Source organism: Dendrobates tinctorius, unplaced genomic scaffold, assembly GCF_039654945.1.
Source record: "Dendrobates tinctorius isolate UK_male_01 unplaced genomic scaffold, ASM3965494v1 ptg000102l, whole genome shotgun sequence".
Classification (NCBI taxonomy): Eukaryota; Metazoa; Chordata; class Amphibia; order Anura; family Dendrobatidae; genus Dendrobates; species Dendrobates tinctorius.
Window position 1 is genome coordinate 5,211,563 of NW_027361770.1, and position 20,362 is coordinate 5,231,924.

Consider the following 20,362-nt stretch of genomic DNA (forward strand, 5'->3'; position numbering starts at 1 on the left):
AAAGTGACTAGAGAAATAAGCACTCGCACATCTCCATTGATGAAGAATTAAAATATTATGGGTTTTGGAAAATGCTGACTCAAAGAATTTTTTTTTTTTTATCACCAATTTTTTTTAACCACTAAATTAAAAAAAAGACAATCCCCAAAAAACATCAGAATTGCATCTTTTTTCTCAATTTCACCGCACTTAATATTATTGTTTTCCAGAATGTTATACGGGGAAGTGAATAATGTCATTCATATCTACAACTTGTCCCACAATAAACAAGCTCTCATATGTCTTTGTGGACAGAATACTGGATTCTGTCTGGTTATGAGTCTTGGAAGTAGGGGAGGAAAAAGGCGTAAACTGAAATTGGCCATTTTTTAATGAATGGCTTAAAGAGTAATTGCCTCTTTACTTTTTGGTTCCTAAATCAATAATAAACTTGACAATTAGAAACTTTGTACATGTATCTTATTAGAGAAATCTGTTTCTTTCTCCTACTGGACTCATTGATCATTTTCAAAATTTTCAGTTCGTGAGTGGAATCTGCATTCAGTTAGGACAGATTACATTAGTGATATAGCACTACTTCACCCGCAGCTATTAAAGGCACATGATGAGTTATTAAATCAGTCATCATGTGCGAGGAAAGATGCGGGCTCAGTGTTTGAGCCTACATCAAAGTCAAGAGCATAACATATGACGTAAATCTAAATCATATGTCCTGACGGAGTTAAAATTAAAAAATACAAATATTTGGTAGCGCTGCGATAGTAAAAGTCCAATCTATCAAAATATAAAATAAATTAATGTGTTCGGTAAATAGCGTAATAAAAAAAAAATAAAATGCCAGAATTAAATTTTTTTTGGTCACCGCAATATTGTAATAAAATGCAAACAGATGTGATCAAAACATCACATCTACCCCAAAATGGTATCCGTAAAAACGTCATCTCAGCATGAAAAAATAAGCTCTCACACAGCCCCATATCCCAAAAATTTTAAGTGTTACTGGAGTCAGAAAATGGCAACAAAAGAAATGTTCTTTTTTTTTTTTTTCTTTTTACGAATTTCTGAATGTTATTTCACTACTAAAAAAAAAAAAAATGATGCATATTTGGAATCTGAGAAAAAAAAGTTTCCAGCTCACCGCTTGTGCATCTTGGTAAAGCCTGGAGCACGGACCTGCTGTGTCAGGGCGTGGGAAATCCAAATGAAGTAGAATGTCCAGCTCAACAGCGTAGTGAAAAGCAGAGTTTTTTATTCACTACAAACAAATTCCATAGAAAGGATAAAACATCAGCATGACACATTACACATGGACGGATCGACGTGTTTCTGGAGACCAAGCTCCCTTAATCAATTTCTTGGTCTACATAAACGCGTCAATCCGACCATGTGTAATGTGTCGTGCTGATGTTTTATCCTCTCTATGGAATGTGTTTGTAGTGAATAAAAAACTCTGCTTTTCACTACGCTGTTGAGCTGGACATTCTACTTAATTTATATTTGGAACTAGCTGAAGAGCCCGGCGCTGCCCGGGCATAATAACTAACTGTGGTTAGTTATAGCAAATTATAATTATCCTCCATCCCATAGTCCTGTGCCCATATACCCATCATACATATCCACGATCCCATAAGCCTGTGCCCATCATACATATCCTCCATCCCATAGTCGAGTGCCCATATACCCATCACACATCCTCCATCCCATAATCCCATGCACATATACCCATCACACATCCTCCATCCCATAGTCCCATGCCCATATATCCATCATACATATTCGCCATCCCATAGTCGAGTGCCCATATACCCATCACACATCCTCCATCCCATAGTCCCATGCCCATATACCCATCATACATATCCGCCATCCCATAGTCCCGTGCCCATATACCCGTCATACATATCCTCCATCCCATAGTCCATTGCCCATATACCCATCACACATCCTCCATCCCATAGTCCCGTGTCCATATACCCATCATACATATCCTCCATCCCATAGTCCAGTGCCCATATACCCATCACACATCCTCCATCCCATAGTCAACCATTATGACATCATAATGAGCGGCGGGGCTTGCAACCTATGATGACATCAGCGTCGCCATGGCAACCATTATGACATCATAATGAGGGGCAGGGCTTGATACACACACACTTTTTCCCCATTATGTACCGTAGATAGGGGCAAAATTGTTTGGTGAATTGGAACGCGCGGGGTTAAAATTTCGCCTCACAACATAGCCTAGGACACTCTTGGGGTCCAGACGTGTGACTGTGCCAAATTTTGTGGCTGTAGCTGCGACGGTGCGGATGCCAATCCCGGACATACATACATACACACACACACTTGAGCTTTATATATTAGATCTGCATACTTGTACTGACCTGGGGAATCATATTGCCAGGTCAGTTTTACTGTATAGTGAACATGTTAAATTAAAAACCCCCAAAACAGTTGTGAAATTACACTTTTTGCACTTGGATTTTTATTTCCAATTTTCAGTGCATTACATGATAAAACGAGTGGTGTCATTCACAAGTACAACTTATCCCATAAAAAAACAAGCCTTCATATTGAGATAAAAATAAAAAAGTTATGACTCTTGGAAGAAGGGGAGGAAAACAAGGGAAAAGGCCATGGCGTGAAGGGGTTAAACGGTTGTCTCATCAGTGGTAACCCCTTTGCAAATGCAACTCTTTGCGAAATCTGATATAGCAGAAGCAATGTCAGTAAGTTTTAACCTCTTTCTGACATCTGACGTACTAGGCTGTCCACGGTACCCGGGCACCTATGACCGGGGACGGGATAGTATGTCATCGCGATCAACGGCTCCTCCCGGGAGAGCGCCGCTGAACGCGGCCGGGTGTCAGCTGATTATCACAGCTGACAGGGCGGTCATGGACCACCCCCGGCACGTTAACCCCTGGCACACTGAGATTAAACATGATCGCTGTGCACCGGGGGATTAGGGAAGCATCGGCAGGAAGGGGGGAGGTCCCTCCGTGCTTCCCTGAGCCGCCTCGAGCAGCGCGATGTGCTGCGCTGCTCAGAGAGTCTCTGTCACGGGGGCTTAGTTCAACTAAGGCTGAAATACCCGGGGCCCCTGTGGTGTCCCTTTACTAGGGGAAACCCTGTCTGACCCTCAACCCAGGGTTTTTGCTGAAGGTGCAAATGCCTGAGCCTCCGACCTTTCCTTATCTCCTGCTCAGCCCTGCACTTAACCCTCCACCCTCCACCCAGTGAGAAGTCACCACCAAAGCTCCCACACAAATAATGACAGACAGGGAGAACTTAAACTGCACTGCGCCGCACACACACAGGAATAAACAGTAATGTGAACAGGGCACAACTAAACACAAATATGGGAAGGAGAAAGGATAACGACGGATCATACGACACCAGATATGAATCTCTCTCTCTTGAACACCTCCACTCCAGACCGGAACCACTTGGTATGAAACACAAGCTATAATCGGCGACGCCCATAGGCCAGCATGACTATTTAAAGACCGTGGGCGTGACTAACCATCCAACCTGGTCTCCAGCAGGATTAACCCCCGAGAGCCTGAAGATCAGGCCGGCGCCACTGAGGCTATAGTGGCTGGAGGTGGAACTACCTCTGCCTGCCGGATGCTGTGGTGTGAACAGCGTCCGACATGACAGTACCCCGTCTTCTACGAGGGACCCCAGGGCCCTCAAGACTCATAGGACCCGGCTTGTCCGGATGACGACGGTGAAAAGAACTGACCAGCCGATCCGCATGTATGTCTGAGGCTGGAACCCAAGACCTCTCCTCTGGACCATACCCCCGCCAGTGCACCAAATACTGAAGAGTACGGCGTACTACTCGAGAGTCCACTACCTTGGCGACCTCGAACTCTAACTCGCCATCCACCATGACTGGAGGTGGCATCGGCGTCGTGTCCACCAAGCCTACCACCTTTTTCAATAAAGCCCTGTGAAACACGTTGTGTATCTTGTACACCGCGGGAAGTTCCAACCGATAAGCTACTGGGTTAATGATGGCAGAAATCCTAAAAGGCCCAATAAACCTTGGACCCAGTTTTAAAGAAGGGATTTTGAGTTTTATGTTCTTCGTAGCTAACCACACCCATTCACCCACACACAGGTCCGGACCTGGCACGCGTCTACTGTCAGCCACCCGTTTGTACCTGGCACTCATGCTCAACAAACGCTGTTTCACCCGCCTCCAGACTGATGACAATTGGGCTCCTAGCTGATCCTCCTCCGGGACACCCCCGGAGTCACCCTGACGTAAGGTACAAAACTGAGGATGTTGACCGTACACACAAAAGAATGGAGACTCTCCTGATGACTCTTGGCGGTGATTATTTAATGCGAATTCGGCCAGAGGAAGGAAAGTAGACCACTCCTCCTGGTTGTCAGACACAAAGCATCGTAAATACTGTTCTAGATTTTGGTTCATGCGCTCAGTTTGTCCATTAGACTGTGGATGAAACGCCGATGAATGTGACAACTTGATCCCCAACCTTGAGCAAAAAGCTTTCCAAAACCTCGCCACAAATTGCGTACCCCTATCAGATACTATGTCAGACGGTACTCCGTGGAGTCTGACCACCTCCTTTACAAATACCTGAGCCAACGTCTTAGCATTGGGCAAAGAGGACAACGCCACAAAATGCGCCATCTTTGAAAAACGGTCAACCACCACCAGGATGACCGTGTTCCCTGCCGAGGCTGGCAAGTCAGTGATAAAATCCATGGAGATTTCTGTCCATGGCCTATTGGGTACCCCCAGAGGCTGTAGCGTGCCAGCAGGACGGGTTCGGGGTGACTTAGCCCTAGCGCACGTGATGCAAGCTGCCACGTACGAGACCACGTCCTGCCGGATTTTGGGCCACCAGAAACGACGCGATACCAGCTCTAAGGTGCCCTTCACCCCTGGGTGACCAGCCAGTACCGAATCGTGGTGTTCCTTCAACACCTTAGGCCGAAGATGCAGGGGTACAAATGATTTGTTGGCGGGAAGTCCTGGTGGTACCTCCTCTTGGGCCTCGGCAATCTCCGCCTCTACCTCAGTCGTGAGAGCCGAGACCACTACCCCTTTCTGGAGGATGGGTACCGGCTCTTCCCGAGGTTCTCCCCCCGGAAAACACCTAGACAAAGCATCCGCCTTGGTGTTTTTAGCCCCGGGACGGTACGTCACAAGAAAATTGAAACGAGTAAAAAACAATGCCCAGCGAGCCTGCCTAGGAGACAGACGCTTGGCCGACTCCAGGTAGAGCAGATTCTTATGGTCGGTGATAACTGTGACCTGGTGAGCCGCCCCCTCCAAGAAGTGTCGCCATTCCTCAAAAGCCAGTTTGATGGCCAACAACTCCCTGTTGCCGATATCATAATTCCGTTCGGCCGGCGACAACTTCTTGGAGAAGTAGGCGCATGGATGCATCTCGCTCAAGGACGAGCCTTGAGACAGTACTGCCCCCACTCCCACCTCCGACGCATCAACCTCTACCACAAAAGGTTTAGACACGTCTGGTTGCACCAGAATGGGGGCTGAAGCAAAACTATTCTTCAGACGCTCAAATGCACGTATAGCCACCTCAGGCCATTTCGCCAGATCGGCACCCTTTTTTGTCATGTCCGTGAGCGGTTTGGCGACAGTCGAAAAGTGTTTTATAAATTTCCTATAATAATTCGCAAACCCAAGGAACCGCTGGAGTGCTTTCAGACTCTCCGGCCTCTCCCATTGCAACACCGCTTGCACCTTAGCGGTGTCCATTTTAAAACCAGCTGCGGACACAATATATCCCAAAAAGGGCAACTCCTGGACAAAAAATAAACATTTTTCCAGCTTAGCATAGAGCTGGTTCTCCCGGAGCAACTGTAACACCTGCCTAACATGCTGCAAATGAGTGTCCCGATCGCTAGAATAAATGAGGATATCATCCAGGTATACAATCACAAATCTCCCCAGGACATGAGCAAAGACATCATTAATAAAATGTTGGAAAACGGCAGGCGCGGTGGTCAACCCAAACGGCATAACCAGACTCTCAAAATGACCCTCAGGAGTGTTAAAAGCCGTCTTCCACTCATCCCCCTGACGGACCCTTATGAGGTTATACGCCCCCCTGAGGTCCAGCTTGGAAAACCATTTTGCCCCCGCTACCTGGTTGAACAAATCCGGGATCAACGGCATTGGGTAGGGATCACGGATAGTAATCTGGTTTAACTCTCGGAAATCCAGACACGGGCGTAACCCCCCATCTTTCTTCTTAATGAAGAAAAACCCCGCGGCTACAGGAGAGGACGAAGGCCGGATGTGACCTTTGCTCAGACTCTCCGCGATGTAGTCTTTCAGAGCTTGTCTCTCAGGACCAGAAATATTAAACATCCTGGCCTTAGGTAATTTGGCCCCGGGTTTTAACCTAATAGTACAGTCATAGGCTCTATGTGGAGGCAGTTCTGAGCAACCCTTCTCAGAGAAAACATCCGCGAAATCCTGCAAAGCCTCCGGCAGGCTGGGCGTCTCGGCGGACACACATGTGGCCAAGCAATTGTCTTGGCAGAAACCACTCCATTGTACTATGTCCTGAGTTTTCCAATCAATTACCGGGTTGTGCCTGGACAGCCATGGAAAACCCAGGACCATTTGAGCTGGGAGATTACGGAGGACCCTACATGTAACCGACTCAGAATGTAGGACCCCAATGTGGAGTTTCACCTCTGCCACAAACTCAGTAATCTCCCCTTGAGGGAGGGGAACAGCATTAATGGTCACCACCTGTATGGGGTGAGGAAGTTTTTCAATCTTAAACCCGGCGGTGTGTGCAAACTCCTCATCTATGAGATTGGTGGCGGAACCGCTATCCACAAACACTGATATAGGTAGCTCTCTGCCGGCGACAATAACCTTGGCAGGGAGCATACATTGAGATACCATCATGGAGGATATGCATACGCTCAGTTGGGTCTCCTCCATACCCTCTGAGCTTAACAGTTTTCCGCCGGTGTGACCCTCTTAGGTAGTACCGGGCAAACGTTAACATAATGACCTCCTTTACCACAGTAGAAACATGCTCCGGACTTCCGGACTCCCGGAGCGCGAGGCTGAACCAGTGCCACGCCAGCAATCTGCATAGGTTCAGGGGACTCATCTACTTCAACCACACCTGCACCTCTGTTTTCCCCCAGAGGTAGCGTCTCCTGTGCCCCCTGACGAAAACGGCGATCAATACGTATCACCAAACTCATGGCAGACTCCAATGATGCCGGAGTCTCATACATCAGGAGGGCTTGTTTCACCCTCCCTGATACCCCATGAATAAACTGGCTCCGCAGTGCTGGGTCATTCCACTGTGTGTCTACAGCCCAGCGGCGAAATTCCGAACAATAGTCTTCTGCCAAGCGCTCCCCCTGGCGGAGGGCGCGGATTTTAGATTCCGCTAGAGCCAGTCGGTCAGGGTCATCGTAAATGAGCCCGAGGGCAGAAAAAACATTATCGACCGAATGAAATGTAGCAGAGTCAGGTGGTAAGGAAAATGCCCATGCTTGGGGGTCACCACTCAGTAATGACAACACCAGCCCTACTCGCTGGGCCTCATTACCTGAGGATATTGGCCGCATGCGGAAGTATAATTTGCAGGCCTCCCGAAATATGACAAATTTGCTGCGATCGCCTGAAAATTGTTCTGGCAGCGGAAACTTCGGCTCTGCACCGATACCTGCAGATGCCGTTTGCACCTTTGCTACTACCAGGCCCTGCTGCTGAACTGCCCCATTCAACTCGGAGACCTGTATGGACAGCGCCGCCAACTGGCGGGTTATGGAATCTAATGGATCCATGGACTCCTGAAAAAATGTGGGCCGATTATAATGTCACGGGGGCTTAGTTCAACTAAGGCTGAAATACCCGGGGCCCCTGTGGTGTCCCTTTACTAGGGGAAACCCTGTCTGACCCTCAACCCAGGGTTTTTGCTGAAGGTGCAAATGCCTGAGCCTCCGACCTTTCCTTATCTCCTGCTCAGCCCTGCACTTAACCCTCCACCCTCCACCCAGTGAGAAGTCACCACCAAAGCTCCCACACAAATAATGACAGACAGGGAGAACTTAAACTGCACTGCGCCGCACACACACAGGAATAAACAGTAATGTGAACAGGGCACAACTAAACACAAATATGGGAAGGAGAAAGGATAACGACGGATCATACGACACCAGATATGAATCTCTCTCTCTTGAACACCTCCACTCCAGACCGGAACCACTTGGTATGAAACACAAGCTATAATCGGCGACGCCCATAGGCCAGCATGACTATTTAAAGACCGTGGGCGTGACTAACCATCCAACCTGGTCTCCAGCAGGATTAACCCCCGAGAGCCTGAAGATCAGGCCGGCGCCACTGAGGCTATAGTGGCTGGAGGTGGAACTACCTCTGCCTGCCGGATGCTGTGGTGTGAACAGCGTCCGACATGACAGTCTCCTTCCCTGCAGGCCCCCGGATCCAGTATGGCCGCGGGCGCCTTCGGGGGCCTGCAGGGAGACGGCTTCCTCATAAAAGCGCCAAAACATAAAAAAAGACATGAATGAGGTATCGCTGTAATCGTACTGACCTGAAGAATAAAATCTCTTTATCAAAGCAGGCACAAGGAAAAAAAATAATAATCCCTAATAAATTCATTTTTTTGGAAAAAAATAAAAAAGCAAAAAACAATGCTTTATCATCATACCACCAAACAAAAAGTGCAATAACGCGCGATCAAAAGACGTATATAAATAACCATGGTACTGCTGAAAACGTCATCTTGTCCTGCAAAAAATGAGCTGCCACACAGCGTCATCAGCCAAAATATAAAAAAGTTATAGCTCGCAGACTAAAGCGATGCAAGAATAATTATTTTTTATATAAAATTGTTTTCATTGCATAAAAGCTCCAAACCATAAAAAAACAACATAAATGAGGTATCGCTGTAATCGTACTGACGCGAAGAATAAAACCGCTTTATCAGTTTTACCACATGCGGAACGGTGTAAACGAACCCCCCAAAAGAAATTCATGAAATGCTGGTTTCTGTTCATTCTGCGTCCCAAAAATGGGAATAAAAAGCGATCAAAAACTTTCACGTGCCCGAAAATGGTACCAATAAAAATGTCAACTCGTCCCGCATAAAATACGACCTCACATGACTCAGTGGGTCAAAATATGGAAAAATTATAGCTCTCAAACTGTGGTGATGCAAAAACTATTTTTACAATAAAAAGCGTCTTTTAGCGTATGACAGTTGCCAAACATAAAAACCCGCCATAAATAGCAAATCAAACCCCCCTTTATCACCCCCTTAGTTAGGGAAAAGTAATAAAATAAAAAAAAAAATGTATTTATTTCCATTTTCCCATTAAAGTTAGGGCTGAAATTAGGGTTAGGGGTGTGTTGGAGTTTGGGTTGGAGTTAGAATTGGGGGGTTTCCACTGTTTTGGCACATCAGGGGCTTTCCAAATGCGACATGGCGTCCAATCTCAATTCCAGCCAAAAAAGTCAAATGGCGCTGCTTCCCTTCTGAGCTCTGCCATGCGCCCAAATAGTCTTTTACTCCCACATATGGGGTATCCGCGTACTCAGGACAAATTGCACAATAACTTTTGGGGTCCTGTTACCCTTGGGAAAATAAATGGAGGTGAAAAGATCATTTTTGTGGAAAAAATGATTTTTTAATTGTATGGCTGTACGTTGTAAACTTCTGTGAAGCCCTTGGGGGTTCAAAGTTCTCACCACACATATAGATAAGTTCCTTGGGGGGTCTAGTTTCCAAAATGGTGTCATTTGTTGGGGGTTTGTGGCACATCAGGGGCTCTCCAAATGTGACATGGTGTCCAATCTGAATTTCAGCCAATTTTGCGTTGAAAAAGTCAAATGGTGCTCCTTCCCTTCTGAGCTCTGCCATACGGCGAAACAGTGGTTCCCCCCCACATATCAGGTATCAGTGTACTCAGGACAAATTGCACAATAACTTTTGCAGTCCAATTTCTCCTGTTACCCTTGGTAAAATAAAAAAAAATGGACCTGAAGTAATTTTTTTTGTGAAAAAAGTTAAATGTTAATGTTCATTTAATTAAAAAAACTCCTGTGAAGCACCTCAAGGGTTAATAAACTTCTTGAATGTGGTTTTGAGCACCTTAAGGGGTGCAGTTTTTAGAATGGTGTCACTTTTGGGTATTTTCTATCATATAGACCCCTCAAAGTGACTTCAAATGTGATGTGGTCCCTAAAAATAAAATGGTGTTGTAAAAATGAGAAATCGCTGGTCAAATTTTAACCCTTATAACTTCTTAACAAAAAAACAATTTGGTCCCAATTTGTGCTGATGTAAAGTAAACATGTGGGAAATGTTACTTACTAAGTTTTTTGTGTGCCATATCTCTGATTTAAGGGCATAAAAATTCAAAGTTTGAAAATTGCAAAATTTTCACCAAATTTCCATTTTTTTCACAAACGCAAGTTATATCAATGAAATTTTACCACTAATATGAAGTACAATATGTCCCGAGAAAACAGTGTCAGAATCACCGGGATCCATGGAAGCGTTCCAGAGTTATTACCTCATAAAGGGACAGTGGTCAGAATTGTAAAAATTGGCCCGGTCATTAATGTGCAAACCAACCTTAGGGGTTAAGGGGTTAAAGGAGTTGTTTCAGAATCAATGATTTTACAACACCTGGTACCCCATCCAATTAGCTGATGCCTGGATCCATAGTTAATGGAAGTTGACAGGAAATGGAGCTGGCACACGCTGTTTACCGGAACTACAGATCAGCTCCCATTCAAAGTGTTGTAGGAGCCCCTTCCAAGGAGAGCTAATTTCGGTTTAGATACAAGCAATCTCCAATCTGCCGTTATTGGTTCAAATTAAAATGAAATAAAATAAATACAATGCATCAGAGGCAAGAAAATACACACAGCCAGTTGTGTCAGTGTACAATTCTTGTCTGGTTCTCAGATGCCCATTATTGCAACCACAGAGATAACAAAAGTGGGAAGGGCTTCTTGCACATTACCTAAGGCCTGTTTCACACTTCAGTTTTTTGACATCAGTCAAAATCCGCCACTTTTAGAAAAAAACGGATCCGCCCATTTTTTGGCGGATCCATTTTTTCCCCCATAGACTTGCATTAGCGGCGGGTTTTGACGATGTTCGTCCGTCAGATCCGGTTTTTTTTACGGATCCGTGAAAATGTTAGCGTCTCCCGGGCGGAAGAGACTGATAATGCAACTTTTTTTGCAGCGACGGTCCGCTATTTTATAGTGCACATGCCCAGCAGATTTCCCCTGCCGAGCATATTGACCCTAAATACCGTTCTGGGAGCGCCGAAAAAAAAATATCTCTCTCTCTTTCTCTCTTTCTCTCTCTCTCCTCTTTCTGGACCGCAGTTCCTTTAAATTTCACCCACATGCCGACTCCAGCGGATCCCGTGATGACTGTTTGGCCCACAATGGCAGCGGATCCGTTTTTAACAGCTCTGGCGGATTTGGCCTTCCGTCAAGAAACGGAAATGTGAAACATACCTAAGAGAGAAGATTGTAAATTATGGATTCTGTCAAAATTCCTTTCTCACTGGTTCTAACCAGTTTACTAAACTTTGAGACTAAAAAATGTCTAACACACAGAAACCTCTGTATAAAAGATAACACCCTATTATTAATTTTAGGAATAACACTTATAAAGCTAATACTAAAATACAGAATTATATGTATGTGTGTGTGTGTGTGTGTATATATATATATATATATATATATATATATATACACTCACTGGCCACTTTATTAGGTACACCATGCTAGTAAGGGGTTGGACCCCCTTTTGCCTTCAGAACTGCCTCAATTCTTCGTGGCAGAGATTCAACAAGGTGCTGGAAGCATTCCTCAGAGATTTTGGACCATATTGACATGATGGCATCACACAGTTGGCGCAGATTTGTCGGCTGCACATCCCTGATGCGAATCTCCCGTTCCACCACATCCCAAAGATGCTCTATTGGATTGAGATCTGGTGACTGAGGAGGCCATTTGAGTACAGTAAACTCATTGTCATGTTCAAGAAACCAATCTGAGATGATTCGAGCTTTATGACATGGCGCATTATCCTGCTGAAAGTAGCCATCAGATGTTGGGTACATTGTGGTCATAAAGGGATGGACATGGTCAGCAACAATACTCAGGTAGGCTGTGGCGTTGCAACGATGCTCAATTGGTACCAAGGGGCCCAAAGAGTGCCCAGAAAAAATTCCCCACACCATGACACCACCACCACCAGCCTGAACCGTTGATACAAGGCAGGATGGATCCATGCTTTCATGTTGTTTACGCCAAATTCTGACCCTACCATCCGAATGTCGCAGCAGAAATCGAGACTCATCAGACCAGGCAACGTTTTTCCAATCTTCTACTGTCCAATTTCGATGAGCTTGTGCAAATTGTAGCCTCAGTTTCCTGTTCTTAGCTGAGAGGAGTGGTACCCAGTGTGGTCTTCTGCTGCTGTAGCCCATCTGCCTCAAAGTTCGACGCACTGTGCGTTCAGAGATGCTCTTCTGCCTACCTTGGTTGTAACGGGTGGCAATTTGAGTCACTGTTGCCTTTCTATCAGCTCGAACCAGTCTGCCCATTCTCCTCTGACCTCTGGCATCAGCATGGCATTTCCGGCCACAGAACTGCCGCTCACTGGATTTTTTTTCTTTTTCGGACCATTCTCTGTAAACCCTAGAGATGGTTGTGCGTGAAAATCCCAGTAGATCAGCAGTTTCTGAAATTCTCAGACCAGCCCTTCTGGCACCAACAATCATGCCACGTTCAAAGGCACTCAAATCACCTTTCTTCCCCATACTGATGCTCGGTTTGAACTGCAGGAGATTGTCTTGACCATGTCTACATGCCTAAATGCACTGAGTTGCCGCCATGTGATTGGCTGATTAGAAATTAAGTCTTAACACACAGTTGGACAGGTGTACCTAATAAAGTGGCCAGTGAGTGTATATATATGTGTGTGTGTGTATATATTTATATGTAGAGTTAATTGACTAAAATAATAATCAAAGCAAAATATATACCTTATTTTTCAGACTATAAGATGCAATTTTTTCCTCAAAAATTTTGGGGAAAATGGGGGTGCATCTTATACTTGGAATATACTTACCAGTAGTGTGGCGGCAGCAGGAGTCAAGTGATTCTGTGGTGGTCCGATGCTGCAGGTTGATGATCTCACTCCCATCCCAGCCTGATGCGGCAGTATTTGGCATTGTTTGGTGTTGCAGGGGCTCCGCCAAAGTTTTGTGAAAGCCCGAAGCCCCCTGCACTTCCATTGTTGCGCTTCAGTTGCCCCGGGGAAAATGGCCACCGGAGGCGGCACATGCGCAGATTGAGATCTTGGCAACGAGATTTCGTCGCTGCCGAGATCTCGGTCTGCGCAGATGCCACCTCCAGCGTCCATTTTCCTGGAGGCCACTGCATAGCAGCAATGGATTTTGCGGGGGCTCCGGGCTTTTACAAAATGTCGGCTGAGTCCCCGCTCCACCAAGCACCGCCAAACCTGCCGCACCAGCCTGGAATGGGATTTCTTGGAGATCACTGCATTGCAGCAATGGATGGTGCAGGTGCTTTCACAAAATGTTGGCGGAGCCCCTGTGCCATCAAGCACTGCCGATCCTGCTGCACCATTCTGGGATGGAGTCATTACATCACCGGACCACTGAATATCCTCTGTAACCCCGCTCTACCAGCGCTTCCAATCCGCCCTCCCACCTCGGTAAGCTGATTTTGGGACTGTAAGATGGACTCCCATTTGACGCATTAATTTTTTTCCCCTATTTTCCCTCTGAAAATTTGGGTGCATCTTATAGTCCGAAAAATACGGTAAATATTTACCATAACAAAGGTAATGTGTTATCTGAGCTACAATACCAGGCAATGGACACCTTGTTATGTAAGGAGATGTGTTGTACAGGCTTTCTACACTGTGAGCTTTCTATGGCCCAAACTCCAACTGAGTAGTGGGTTTGCCATTTGTCAACCCCCCACTGATCTGATATTTATCTACTATCCTTATCATAGTTTATCATGCTAAAGTCCCAGACAAGCACTTTAGTAACTAGAATATATTACACTTGAGCAAATAATAAGAAATACTAATGCAACTTAAATATCTATTTTATGTTTTGGTTTATTTAATTCTTAAATTTAACAGCTGGTGGATCATACTACATGATATCAAGGTCTCTAGGTCCAGAATTTGGAGGTGCTGTGGGTCTTTGCTTCTACTTGGGTACAACTTTCGCTGGAGCAATGTACATTCTTGGTACAATAGAAATTCTGTTGGTGAGCTTTATTTCTAATCTATTTTATAGCTTCTGTATTTTTCAATAATTTAATTGTATTATACAGCTGTATTACTCGCCTTCATTTCTTATTGTAATAATCTAGTGTTTGTCACGCTATTAATGAGTAGTGATTATCATATCTCATCTAGCAAAATACTGACGCAGTGATTCTGTAATTTTCCAAAATGCCATTTTGTGACCTAAACTTCTGCTGGACATACCCCCCTATCTTTACAATGGTTCTCTCCATGTTAAATTCAAAGTCATATCATTGTTAAAGGGGTTGTCTCATGATCATTAATTAGGAATTGTCACCAGGACAAAAGTGGTAATTTGTTTCATTTGCATTATTCCAGCAGCTTCCAATATTGTATTTTGTTTTTTTTTTGTTTTTTTTAATCCACCGTAAGGATCCAAAGATATGGGTCTTTTCATTTAGTGTAAATTTCAAGAGGTATTGCCTCCTGGATAATCTGTAGACTTGTTTTTGACCTTAAAAAATAGTGCTACGTAAAAAGACCCATATATCTGGAACCATTTAGTAGACTGAAAAAAAAATAAAACAGAGTACTCTGGGAAGCAGTAGGAATAAAGCAAGACCAAAGATTAGATACTTTTGACCTAGTGATGTGACATTTCAAACTATCACATCCAGAATGTCTGCTTAACTGCAGACATATGGTTAATCTGTGGGTAAACAAGATTAAGGGTGTGTGCACTGCACACGCTGCGGAATTTTCCGCACGGATTTTGGTAAATCCGTAGGTCAAAAGATCTGCGCTTTATCTGCGGATTAGCCTGCAGTTTTCTCCTGCGGTTTGACACCTGGACAATGAAGTAAGTGTAAAACCACTGTGAATTCCGCACAAAAGTGACATGCTGCGGTTTTGAAACCGCAGCAAATCTGTGTGGAAAATTCCGCAGTGTGCACTGCGTTTTTTTATTTTCCATTGATTATAATGGTACTGTACACCGCAACAGAAACTGCTGCGGATCCGCAGGACCAAATCCGCTGCGGATCCGCAGCAGAATCCGCAGCATGTGCACACACCCTAAATCATGTTGGGCTTCCTTATTTGAGCAGCAGTTATTACAGGGAGACAGTGAATTTATGTCCTTCCTGTAGCTTCTAGCTTCTGTTTACATGAGTGTGCAAGGAGTGGTTTCAGTCACTGTTCACTATACAGTGAGCTTGCTGCTCTCACATCTACACCACAGAGGCGGTTGTCAGTCAAGGTACAAACAAATTGATAGTGATCAGTGACTGTAAGGCCTGTTTCACACTTCAGTTTTCTGGCGTCAGTCAAAATCCGTAGTTAGCAGAAAAAAACAGATCCAACAGATTTGCCTGGCGGATCCATCTTTTTCCCCATAGACTTGTATTAGCGAAGGATTGTGATGGATGGCCTTCCGTTTCGTCCGTCGTGTGACGGAACCGTCGGAAAATAGGTGTCCGTTGGCCGGAAAAAACATCCATAGGAACATTTTTTGTGTCCGTCGAAAAGTCTGACAGTGACGGATCCGTCGCCGTCCTTCGTCTGCTAGAATGGACGCCTATAGGCGACGGATTCGTCGCCGTCCGTCATATCACAGAATCCAGTGATGGATCCCGTTTTTTTTCAACTGAGCATGCCTGGAAGAATTTCCATTCCTTTAATTTAACCCCAAAAGCCATTCTGGCACTGAAAAGTCTCTCTCTCTCTCCCTTTAAATTTCCTACAGTGGCTGCTGTGACGGATCCGTTGAAAAATCAGATCCAGTTCATCAGTTTTTTACAATCTGCACTGGATCCGTTTTTTCACACTTTGACAGATTGCGACTGATGGCAAAAAGACTGAAGTGTGAAACAGGCCTAACTGTTCAATGCACTGCCCCAATGAGTGGAAGTGAGCATCTGTAAGGAAGATGTACCATGTTTCCCCAAAAATAAGACAGATTCTTAATAGAGATGGGCGAACCTGAACAGTAAAGTTCGGCATCCGTACCGAACACCTACTGTTTGGGCACAGACACCGAACACAGACTTCACCAGGAAGTCAGTATCATTGTTCGGTTTCAGCTGCCTGAACACCAGGTGCAAGACAGCACGGAAAACACCGGTTCTGAACAGCGGTGAAATCATCACCACCGGTCAGAGAGCCGCGGTTCCCACTCTATCAAAAGAAAATGTGAGCCCACAGCTGTGGTCGGAGGTTTAAAGATTTTTGGAATAAGCCGTCAGCCGGCTCCTGCGCTGTAAATATATAATTACAAAAGAAAAGCATAGGTTCCCCTGTATTTTTGATAACCAGCCAGGCAAAACTCACAGACCCTTAGCTGTCAGCTTCAGCAAGGCTGGTTATCAAGAATAGAGGGGTTCCCCCCATTTTTGACAACCAGTCTTGCTAAAGCAGACAGCTGGGGGCTGGTATTCGCAGGCTGATAACGGGCCATGGATATTGGCCCCCATCAGCCTAAAAATAGCAGCCCACAGCCTACCTGAAAAGGCGCATCTATTATTCTGGCACTTTACCTGGCTATTCCCCCTTGCCACAAATGGGATGCGCCTTTTCTGGGCAGCTCTGGGCTGCTAGTTTTAGGCTGGGGGGCAATATCTATGGCCCATTATGAGCCCCCAGCTGTCTGCTTTAGCAAGGTTGGTTGTCAAAAATGGGGGGAGACTCCACACCATTTTTTTTTTTAAATGATTTATTTAATTAATTAAAAAAATATGGTGTGGGTACCCCTCTATTCTTGATAAGCAGCCTTGCTGACAGCTGAGGAATGCAGCCCCCACCTGTGAGTTTTTCCTGCCTGCCTATCAAAAATACAGAGGAACCCACGCTGGATTTTTAAAAAATTTTATTTACAGCACATGATCCGGCTGATGAATGGTCCTGCTCTCACTGTTATTAGAGGCAGTAGGCGCCAGCTGATGGGAGCAGTATTCCGGTCACTGGCGTCGGCTGAAGGGACAGCCACTCCCATCAGCCGACACCAGTAACGAGAAGTGAACTTTATACCTCCGATCACAGCTGCTGGCTCACATTGTATTTTGACAGTCATGTTATCACACACACTGCACAGGCAAACGTTCATCTCCAGATCTTGGCTGGGTCATCTAATGCAGTCTCTACCAAACCCATAGCTGTGGGTGCATGCACCTCCCTATCACTCATGGGTGCGTCAATGATGTTGCCTTCTCTGGCCCGTGTTCAGTCTTCACACAGACCTGTCCTGCACAGAGCTCCCTGCTCAGATGCTTGCAAAAACACTGATACACCCAAACTTTAATTTCAAGTTTTAGTGGTCCACTCCCAAAACCCAGAGTGGAGGAAGAGTTCCACCCTACTACCAATCCTGCAGATCTCTCCAAAAATGAAAGCCCATGTCGGGTTTGCCTAAAATCTGACTTGGTCAAACAGTTTGACCAAATCTGCTCTCTCTTTTATTCTACATTGTAACTACAGGTGTGGCTGTAATCACAATGCACTCCAATGGGTTCGGTATACCTCTTTGCGCACTGACCCTTATGGCAGGAATCCCTGACTCTGGATCTTCAGGTTGTGCACCAGAACAAACCGTTATCCTGGGAGGGTTATTTCTACTCTCCCACAAGAACCAAAACAGAGATAAGTCTCTCCCCGACACAGTCCCGTAAGGAAGGGTTTTGACAACCCCCACCACATTTTTAACTTCCCCACATAAAGTTTAAAAGGTCACCTCCACTGCCGGGTACTCCTAGAGTTCACCATGTATGTAGACGACCCCGACTCCCCCCAACCCCCCCCTCAGTGGGTTCTAACTTGGCTATCAATGACCCATGCACGAGTGCCACTAGGCTCCGTGAGTCCAAGAGAGCCTCTGCATGATTGACATGCACCTGGCACAGATGACAGAAGAGGTTCACTTGCTGAGGTGAAGGCATCTGCGTAGTAGACTGCTGGTGCATACATTGATACCCAGTGAGTAAACCCACAGTCCTTGGGTTCAGCAGTCAGTTGGCAGCCACATACCCCAGTACTTGACACCACCAACACCTGATAGCGCTGGTACCGCTAGTCTAAGAGACCAATTTAGGGGAAACGGGTCTCCTGCCACCCTCACTCTGGGGTACCCCCTCATTATGGGCTTGGTTCTGCCTGATGCCAGCAGAGGGTTGGGTCCCTTTCCAAGGCTCCTGGGCTTGGCGTGATAGCCGCAGTGGGGCAGAGTCGCGTATGAAATCCTGAGTGGCAGAATACTGCTCGATAAAGCCAACCACCTGGTATACGTTGCCCGGGTCACCTTGCCCAATTCTATATGATGGCTGGAAGAGCTGTCTCAAGCTGGTCAACCACCACCCTCTCTGTCATCTGGGTTGGGGTCAAGGTCTCAGGCTGGAGCCATTTTTTTACCAGGTGCAATGAGTCAAATGCGTAAGACCTAGCGGGTCAGGCCTCCATAAATGTCCACTGATATACTCGCTGCGCTTTCTTGTTTGTAACAAAAATTAGCATAGAAAGTTTACAAGTTAATGTCTCCCAAACAGAGATGAAAAATTAAAAATATTCCATTTATTCAGATCTTCAGCCACTTTATCATGATGTAGCCAATTTAGCATGTAAAAAAAATGATTTGCATTGAGAGCTTGTGACCATTACTTCTGACTTCCATCCAGTCAGAGGTTGCAGTCATAAAATGGTAGCAAGGGTTCGAAACAGTATTGGGAACAGCTGAAGACGGCGGCTGGTGATTATTAGAGTTGAATGAATATCTTTGGTTCCCCGCTTATTCACCAAGCTATAGCGCTTGCCGAATAAGCTACAGTGGGAACCCGGCTTCCTGGATAGCTCCTGCTGAACACCTGATCGCCGCCGCAGCTGCATCACAGTCACAGCACATGCAGCTGTTCAACAGGAGCAATCCAGGAAGCAAGGTTCCCGCTGTATCTTATTCGGCTAGCACTATAGCTTGCCGAATAAGCGGGAAACCGAAGATATTAGCTCAACTCTAGTGAATGATACATTAGTGGTGCTACTAATCTAACTAGGAACTTAGATTAGTGGCACCACTCTAACGGTGAAATAATAGAAAAAAAAATGCTGGAGTGGTGCTTTAACCTCTTCCCGACATTACATTTACCGGTACATCCTATTTTGAAGTGCGTATCTGTAATTGGATGTACTGCTACATGTAAGCGATTATAATCACCCAATTTGACCACTGAGAGCTGGTGGTCATTTGATACGATTTCCATACTTCGGGCCTCATTCTTACTAGATGTGTTCAATCTCACTGAATACACTTGCATCGAGCGAGGCTGCGCGTGCGCAAGTCTAGTTGACGTGTGAATTTGTCACAAAACTGCAGCCACATAGTAACTGAAAACTTCTAACGCTAAGGCCAGACAGACCCTTTAACATCACTGACGAGTGCAATGTTTAGTAATACCTGTATATACAAAAGATAACTCAGGATCCACATCCACCATTCACAAAAGATCATGTCACAAATCACATTACATCTCTTATTTTCACTATGACCTTGAAAGCAGTTCTGTATAGAAAGTCAGAACCAGTCTATTGCAGCCCATGCTTAAACAGTACGTTTATTTATCTGATTTAAACAAATGGGTCTTTCTGTTGAAACATTACTGTTTAAGAAATTAGGAAAAAGTGTATTTTGTTTAAAAGGTGAGCTTTCACATTTAATACACTTTCATATTGAACATTTTCCATATTGACAAGCACTCACTAATATCATGTTTTTTGTTTTTTTTTGCAGACCTATATATCACCAAATGCAGCTATATTCCCAATAGAACAAGATGATCCTCAAGCCATGTTAAACAACATGAGAATTTATGGAACATGCATCATTGCTATGATGGCGATAGTAGTTTTTGTTGGTGTTAAATATGTCAACAAACTCGCACTAGTTTTCCTTGCCTGTGTGATACTGTCCATTATGGCAATATATGCAGGTGTAATCAAATCAGCCTTTGATCCAACAGATTTTCCGTAAGTCAATTTATAGGCTTTAAAAT

General features: G+C 45.1%; 1 protein-coding gene across 8 annotated transcripts in view; it reads left to right on the plus strand.

Annotated features, from left to right (window-relative positions):
- The window catches only part of SLC12A7 (solute carrier family 12 member 7), a 745,935-nt gene that overhangs the window by 315,262 nt on the left and 410,311 nt on the right, over positions 1 to 20,362 (plus strand). For 7 of the 8 annotated variants that reach the window (XM_073587687.1, XM_073587689.1, XM_073587686.1 and 4 more), the window contains 2 exons: positions 14,223 to 14,353; positions 20,101 to 20,336. In XM_073587687.1, coding sequence (XP_073443788.1) covers positions 14,223 to 14,353; positions 20,101 to 20,336 — 367 coding nt within the window. The remainder of the gene's footprint in view (positions 1 to 14,222; positions 14,354 to 20,100; positions 20,337 to 20,362) is intronic. The other variant, XM_073587688.1, reaches the window with a different exon arrangement.